The following is an 8,292-nucleotide window of genomic DNA, read 5'->3' on the forward strand; positions in this document are numbered from 1 at the left end:
GCACTCACGCTCCCTGCGCTCTGTGCCCTGCAGCGTGCCCAGCCTGAGTCCCCTGACGGAGCAGCAGCGGCACATCTTGCACCAACACGAGCAGCAGCTCCAGCAGCTCCAGCAGCTCCTGACTTCCCAGCCACTTAATCCAGTAAGTGTGCCTGCTGGCACCGCTTATCCCATGAGCTCTTTAATGAGAAAGCTTCGGAGCAGGACTTGGGGCTCCCTCTTTCGTACAAATCCCTGCCCACGGGGCTGCGGAGTCATCTGCCTTTTCCTTGGCCCGGGACAGCTGCGGGTTGAATGAGAAGAGGAGCTTTAGGCAGGAAGGAGGGGCACCTCTYGGCAGGGAGCAATGGGGATTCCAAYGTTTTCTTACAAACGAGGTAATTTAATCTGGCCTTCCCACGTCTTCAGGATGTGAGAACATAGTAATGCAAAGTCATTATGTGAAATGGGGAGCGCTGTCAAACCTGCAGCCATCTCTGCATGCAGGTCAGGTCTGTTCCTGCTGCCGTGACCGCACGGCTGTCTGCCCTGCAGATGCACCGAGGCCCAGGGCAGAGGAGCCCCCCGTGGAAGAGAAGATAAGCGCTAAATTGGCTTAGTTCTGAGGCAGTCAAGCCGTGTCTGGGAGCATTGGCACAGAGAACCGCCGGGGAGACCTGGAGCGCGTAGGTGGCTGTGGGTGCCGGGGTCAGCGCAAGGACTGTGCAGCTGGTGGGAGCATATTGGCTCTGCGCCTTCCCCCTCCGGACAAAACAGCAACCCCATCCCAGCTTCTCGTGCCAGCGACTGCCTGGCAAGACAGGGAATAAGCCCCGAGTGCCACAGGAATCTGTTCGCTCCCCCTGCAGAAACCACCGTGTGTCCCTGCTCTGCCGCGGAGCTGCACGGCAGCACTGCTACCAGCTCCCGTCAATGAAGCTGTGCTCGTTTTTTTCCCGTGAACTTGGCCCGGTGCTTTGGTTACGTTTCTGGGTCAAGCTATTTATAACCCYAGAAAAGCAAATTTCCAAGGGCTTCTCTTTCCAGTGGCTGATGTCACTGTGTCATCAGCTGCCTCCCTGTGGGTATGGAAACAATGCGGGCTCTCCGCCTGCTGCATCGGTCGATGGTTGCTATAGTGATTCCCGAGATGGGATTGGATTTGGGCACGTCCCTCCGGGTGCAGGTGAGCTGCAGCCCTCACCCTCCCCAGAGCCGGGCTCTGCTGCCCTGATCCGGGGAGCGAGCCCAGGAAAGGAGCAGCCTATATAGAAATTCAGGGCAGGGAATTCCACGGATTGCTGGAGATCCAGCATCTGTGGATTGATGGATTGGAAAGCACTGGGTGGATGTGTGTGCCTGCAGGTGTCCTAGTCCGGATAAGCCAAGCRCAGGCTGCAGGACACGATGGGGTGAGGAGCTCGGGAGCATGGGCAGTTCATGAGCTCGGGGCAGGCTCTTGGGCTCTGTAGCCACGCGACGTGGTCACGGGGGCTTTGGGCTGTCGCCACCAGCTTTGCCTGGGATGGAGCATGCAGCTTCGCCTGGGATGGAGCGTGCAGATATGGTCCCCACTTCTGGCTCGGTTCCTCCCYGTTTTGGGGAGCTGCGTTTCAGAGCAGCCACGTGTCCCCCCAGCCCTCTTGCTCCGGGCCGGTGCCAGCTCTCCTCTCCCTCCCCGCAGGAGCAGCAGGCCCTGGTGTTCCAGATGATGCAGCAGATCCAGCAGAAGAGGGAGCTGCAGCGGCTGCAGATGACGGGCTCGTCGCCGCTCAGCCTCCTGGCAGCCCCGGCGGCCCCGCTCCTGCACTCCAGCCCCAGCGCCCCCATGAGCTCGGCCCCCCCGGCGCCCCCCAGCAGCGGCTCCCTCCTGGCCTCGCTGTCCCCGGGCACCGTGCTGGCCCCGCAGGCCACGCCGCCGCTCAGCGCTCCCGGGAGCAGCCTCCTGGCCTCGGGCATCGCGCCCGTCCTCGCCGCGCAGACTAACCCGTTCCTCAACCTGCAGGCCGAGGGCGGCGCGGCGAAAGGCACGGTGCGTATGCTGCTGGCGCTGCCCTGAGCCGCCGAGCGCGGTGCGAGGCGCCCTGCGCTGCAGCTAACGAGGGGGACCACGGGGGGCTGCGCAGGCGGCAGCCGGGACGCCGCGCCGGCTTTGCCACCCTGGCTTTGCCACGCCGGCTTTGCTGCTCTGGCTTTGCCACGCCGGCTYTGCTGCATCCCTCACTAGGCAGGGTCAGGCGCCCGTCCTGGTGCCCGCAGCAGCCGGAGGGGCCGCGGGCAGCCTGGGAGGCTGCGGGCTCGCGGAGGCCGGGCAGGGCCGGCCCGTGGGCTCGTGCCCGCCGCCCTGGCCCTGCGGCGGCACCGCGCTCCCCGTGCAGGGCTGGCCGCGCGAGGAAGCGCCGCGGTGAGCGCGTGCCGAAAGCCGGCTCGGGAAGGAACCCTGCAGCTGGCCGGCGCGCGCGGAGCGGCTGGGGGCCTCCCTAAAGCTGCCCCATCCTGGAACAGCCCGATGGTGTGATATTTGCACAACACCCTTTCTCCCTGTCTCCTCCATCCCCTCCCTCCCCTGCAGGTACCCTGAAGTGTCCCTGCTTAGGGACACTCGGGAGCCAAGGCCAGGGTTGAGGGGCCAGCTTGGCCTCCGCTGGGCAGAGGGGAAGCTTGGGCCTCTCCTTTCGGATGGCGAAGGCCGAGAGGCTGTTGAGCAGGGCCAGGTCAGCAGCACAGCAGGGCTCTCTGCTTCTGCTCCCCTGGGTTGCTCCTGTCTGGTACTGACCCCTCTCCTCTGCATCTCTCTCTCTGTTTGTTTTTTAAAGAGCATGAATGAAAAGGGAGCTCCTCTTACCCAGGACAAGGGCTAAGCTCCCCGCTCACCCTGAACAAACCAGCAGCCAACTCCTCTCAGCCAGGGGCACTGTGGCTTTCCACAGGCAGCAGCCTTGCTCCGGGTAGAGCAATGAGCACAAGGCTTCCGAGAAGCATTTCCTGCCACTGGGGCAATGCCAAGAGGTGCTTTGGAAGACAGTCCGTCTCCGACCAAGCGCCGGTGCCGGGAGGAGCGAAGGCGGCGGCCTCGCGGGAAAGCGGGGCTCCGTGTGGCGCGGTTATGGGGGGGGGTCAAGCCCCAGGGGGGCCAGGGCGCTAAGGAGCACCCGAGAGCCTTGGTCGAGCCCTTGGTGGAAGGAGGCCCCTCTGCTGAGGACTCTCTGCCCATGCACAGGGGTCGGGCACAGCAGGTGACACTGGATGGGACACGATGGCGCAGAGGGACGGGCTGGCAGCGCTTGCGTGCTCCGCTCTGCCCGCACGGGGAGGCTCAAATGAAGTTTTCCACCTGGGGCTTGCTACCTGCCTCACTGGCTCTTAGGATGCTCTCCTCCGTGGCCGTCACACCAAGCCCTTGCAGCCGGCTCCACATCCAGCCTGGAAAGGCGTGAGCCGCGGAGCAGGGGCTGAGGACGGGTGCGTGGGGAGGTGGGAGCCGCCTGCTTCCCTGCAGGACGGTGCCGCCTCTGCCCTGTGCCGCTGCGCTCGTCTCGGGAGCAGCACGTGCTGCTGCTGGGGCCGGCTCCCCCGTTCCTTGCCCGAGCCCCAGCCTGCAGCTTGCCAAAGGGGGCTGGAGCCAGTATTAGCACCCTCTCCTAGCCACCCTCCAACGGTGCGTTTGAGCCTGGCCCTTGTGGCCCAAGCCGGAGCTGGGAGACAAGTCGGGATTGGGGGGAAGAGTCCCAGTACGTCTCTTTCTTRCCCACCATAGGAACCCCTCTAGTCTGTCAAAAAGAAATGTTCTTCCGTCAGTCTTGGGCACTTAAGGAAAGGAATTCCCAAGTGCTGGAAGGTTGCTGGCCTCCCAAGCTCCGACGTTGGCCCCCTCGTTTGTTTTTTTGCACCTTTTGCCCTTAACTCCGTCTTGCAGCAAGGAAACCTGCCTCCTCGGGGCTGGGATGTGATGGATGGAGTGAAGGACGGGGGGCAGTTTGACGTCTGCATCAAATGTACGAGCCCCCCTTCCCTTCCAGGTCCCCTGGATAAATCCACATCTCCYTGGGGACTGGGTTTATCCAGTCCTGGAAGATTTATTCCTGGGTTTATTTAGTCCTGGAAGACTCCAGCTAACAAACTCTRGGGGTGTTTAAAAAAAATGCTGTCCTGAAAAGACCTTCATGGCCCTTTTCAGCACGTTCCCACTGCRCCCAACTGGTTTGCACTATTCAAATTTGTCAGCAGTGGGGCTGTGCTGACGGTCCAGACAAGCTCTATGGGCAAAACTCCTCTGCTAAATAACTTCCTATTTTCCTCTTTTTCTGGAGGGTGGTGAGCAGGATATGATCGCCACAATGGTTGAATACGGCTAAAAGGTGAGAAAACACACTTCTGAGCTCAGCCTCCAGTTCTGTGAACTGAGCAGAATGTTGCTGTCTGCTCAGAAATATATATATATTTATAAATATATATATATATAATCTCTAATAAAGAGAAGCTAAGGTTTCAACAGTGTCAAGAAGCTAACAGAAAGTTGGAGRTGGCAGCTAAAAGGAGGAATGCAGAGGAAAAAACCCTCTTTCCTCCTAGCAGCCTCCGCAGGTGGGAGCCCCTGGAAATGGGGCTCCAGCTGCCCCGGGCCCTGGCCCCAAAGCCCCTTCCCGAGTAAGTTGAAGGCCAACACGTGCCAACATCTCCCAGCCTGGCACCCTTGCAAAATGTCAGTGATGTTTTTGTCAGCTTCATTTTTTTCCCTCCAATCCGTGACATTTCTCTGGCACAATTGTGTGCTTGCACTTTTGGGGTCTTCCGCSTCTATCCCAGCTGTGTTTTTCCCTCTGCAGCCAGAGGGCTGATCCATGTCCAAGCGTGCCCAGGTGCCCGGTATTGGTGTGGGACCTGCTCCCAAAGCCTTGGTCCAGCCTTGTGCTGCCCGGGATCAGCAGCTCTCCTGGATTTTTCTCTTCTTTTTTTCTTTCTTTCTTTTTCTTTCTTTCTTTTTTTTTCTTTCTTTTTTTTTCTTTCTTTTTTTTCTTTCTTTTTTCTTTTTTTTCTTTCTTTTTTTTCTTTCTTTTTTCCCCTCTCTCTTTAATCTAACACCTCAAATTTATGACAAATAATGACTGCTCTGCTCTCATATCCAGACTGATCTGTAAAGGGCCTGACCTTGTGCCTAGGCCTGGTCAAAACATTCCAAACCGTGACTGCTTTTCAACTGAATTAAAATTAAATTGGAAAATTGGAAACTGGAAATTAAAAAAGAAATGTAAATTAATTAAAAATGGATCAGCCGGGGAGCAGGAAGAGAAGGCAGGGGCAGGAGGCTGGTCTGGATCAGTCTTGGGGCAAGTTTTCTGGTCGGTCCAAGATCCACGTCCAAGAGCCGGGAAAGGCCTGGAGGGGAGGGATCTGCTTGCACCTGGCTTATGTTAAAGATGGAGATRGCCAGTTTGGGGCCAAATGACCCCTTTTAGGGGCATGCCCACGTGTTCTTGTTGGTGGCAGCGGTTTGAGGCTGCAGCCTCTTTGCTCCCAGGGGTTTCTAGCGGGGGGAAAGGCTGAAGATCCCAAGGAGGGGAAGAGAGATAAAGCACTTAGATGTCAGCACCTGGTCCCTCTGGAGCTCGCCCCTGGCCTCCCATCCCCTGCCAGCACCGGGGTCCCTTGGGCACATGGAGGGGAAGAGAAGGGGACACTTCTGGAAAGGTGGCATTAACCGTTCGTGTCTGTGTGAGAAAGGAAGAGCAGGGGAAAGACAAAGAAAAGCTAAAGATTATCTGTGTTTCAGTTGCACTGGGGTACRTTTCTTTACCCATTTTGATGCTAATGTCTCATTTAGTATGTTGCATGTGTCTGTTTTGATTTGTTTTTTATTAAATAAAAGAGAAAAAAATKTGTATATTTTTGGCAATTTAAGGTAATGTAGCTAAGATATATTTTTTTCACGCTGCTTGACTGGTCTTTATTATAATAAATAATATTAATATTAATATCAGTGACTTTTTTTAACGCAGTTAGGGCTTCAAAAACCAAACCAGCACAGGGGTGTGATCGCTTTGCTGCGATGGGTTTGGCTTCGGGTTCGTTTTTTCCCACTTTCTGGCTTGAGGCTGGCTCGGAGCTCACGACCGATGGGCTCCCCAGCTCGGCCTTCCCATCCCAGTTTCAAACTGGAGGCTGCTGCTCTCGCCCTGTTGTTTTCTCCCATCCATAYGTGCCCATCTGGCGCCTCCCGTGTGCCGGGCTGGATGCTCCACATTCCCCGGATGCCTTTGAAAGGTTGGGGAGAAGTTCTCCCATTGCACCCGCTGCCCCTGCCCGGCTTTTCCCTTCTCCGATTGCTTTACATGAGCACTCGGGGTTGTTACCCGCGGAGAAACCCGAGGCCAAGGAATTTGCCCTTGTTTCTCCAGGCAGCCAGGCCGGGAGCAGAGCGTCCCGGTCTCCGGAGCCCAGAGCAGAGCTGGTTGCACGGAGCATGGCCAAGGAAAGGGGCAATCGATGGGTTTTGTCAGGGCTCTTCTCATTCAAACTGTTGGCCGGCAGAAGGAGGGTTTTCCATGCAAAGGCATGGCAAGGCAATCCAAAATGGATTGTCAAATGCATGGGACGCCGTGGGAAATGTGGCTGTTAGAGTCAGCTGGATGGAAATGGAAGTTTGGTGCCTGCTTCAGAGGACTCTGTTGCTCTTGGCTGTTTCGCTAGCTGCAAAACTGCCTCTCCGTACACAGAATCCCTGGGGATGGAGCGGATTCCCTCCCGGTGCAAATGCCCTGGCAGYGGCACGAACAGTTTGTGCCAGCCAAGGAACTCGTCCCGTGGTTTMCAAGGCTGCAAGGAAATGCCAGGCTTTTTGTACACGACCTGTGGCACCAAAGGCATTGGAGAAGCAGGAGGAAATTCTCCTGGGCAGCTGGCAAGTCTGCAGAACGTGTTAGTGCCGGCGGTGCCAGCTGGGAGGGAGAAGCCTGAAGTGCCTATGGAGTGCTRGGGTTGTGGAGCCACTTTCCTTGGGATTCTTGGAGCCTGGAAACATCCTGCAGAAATATTCAGCTCCTTTGCAGAGGCTTTTCCTGGCATGCTTCTCCTCTTTCCACCTCCTGGCCTCCGTGCAGCATTTCAGCTCCCACTTGGTACCGATGGGGGCTGGAAGGGCACGTGAGGATGATGCCAAGTTGGTGCCTGACAAGCAGGTTGCTGCATCCTCCTGGACAAGGAAGAAATGGATCTAAGCAGATGCCTGATCTGCCACAGGATATAATTTAATTCTTCCACAAGCCTCAGGTCCCACAGACTCCACTGCAGCCCTTCCCCAGGGTGTCCCCTGCACACTCATCTCCAATGAAGGGCCCCTGTGCACGTCCTTGCTGCAGATGAGCTTGCTCTGGGCTCRCTTGCGCTGGTATTCTCTGCACCAGCTCCTGCTTCTCTCCTTCTGGAATTCCAGACTGCTGGAAGTGGCTGTCCTGGCTGGAAGGGAACGGTCTGGATGCCAGCGCCATCCCGACAGACCATCCCCACAGGCTGCCGACGGCTGCAGCCCCTTGGCTCGGGACCAAAGGCAACACAGACATAGATGAGGTCTTCCCAAGTGCTCCGGGAGGCTCTGGGGGAGACATAGCGAGTAAATGATGTCAGGGCTGAGTCCAGSTGGCAGGGCAGGAGGGGGCTGAGCTGCCCGACCCTGCAGGAACGACCCCCCCGGAGGGGACGGTCCCTCGGGAGCCACCAGGCTTCTCTGATGGCAAGAACGGCCAGAAGCCGCATGGAGGCCCAGCTGCTGCAGGCATAGACGCCGTTTGTTCCAAAGGCCTCTCAAGTCAAAGCCCGTTTCGTTTCCAGCCCGTCGGAGCTGGGTGCGTTGCCTMCACGGGGGCTTTGGGTGCCCGGGGGATGGCAGTGCCACAGGGTTGAACCCTGCCACCTGGGACAGGCCACCCGCTTGGACGGGGACCAGGCCCCGCAAGGGGCTCTGCACCCAAGGGGACTGCAGCGAGCTGTGCCAGGGGACTGTGCAACAACCTTCACATCCGAGGGGGTTGGAGGGAACAGGGGGGGATTCACTGCAGCCTGTGCAAGGTGCAGAGTCACCAGAGCCTGTGCAAGGAGCCGCTCACGCAGGAGCTGCACAGGGGACCATGCAAGGGGCTGCACGCAGCAGGTGGGCGCCGTGCACCCCGGCGGCGGCAACACGCTGCAAGGGGCTGCACACGAGCGGCAGGGGCGGTTGTGCAAAGGGCCGTGCAAGGAGCCGTGCAAAGGGCCGTGCAAGGAGCCGTGCGAAGGCGGCGGATGCACAAAGGGCCCTGCAAGGAGAGCCCGGTGCAAGAG

The 8,292-nt window shown here is 58.2% G+C and overlaps 1 protein-coding gene across 1 annotated transcript in view; it reads left to right on the top strand.

The window, feature by feature from the left end:
* Positions 1-2,967, top strand: part of MLLT6 (MLLT6, PHD finger containing) — a 34,569-nt gene extending 31,602 nt beyond the window's left edge. The window contains exons 18-20 of the mRNA XM_026054502.1: positions 34-142; positions 1,664-2,011; positions 2,796-2,967. Of these exons, the coding sequence (XP_025910287.1) occupies positions 34-142; positions 1,664-2,011; positions 2,796-2,840 (502 nt within the window). The 3' untranslated portion in view covers positions 2,841-2,967. The remainder of the gene's footprint in view (positions 1-33; positions 143-1,663; positions 2,012-2,795) is intronic.
* Positions 2,968-8,292: the final 5,325 nt, after the last annotated feature.

This window comes from Nothoprocta perdicaria, unplaced genomic scaffold, assembly GCF_003342845.1.
Source record: "Nothoprocta perdicaria isolate Ctin4 unplaced genomic scaffold, notPer1 scaffold_121, whole genome shotgun sequence".
NCBI lineage: Eukaryota > Metazoa > Chordata > Aves > Tinamiformes > Tinamidae > Nothoprocta > Nothoprocta perdicaria.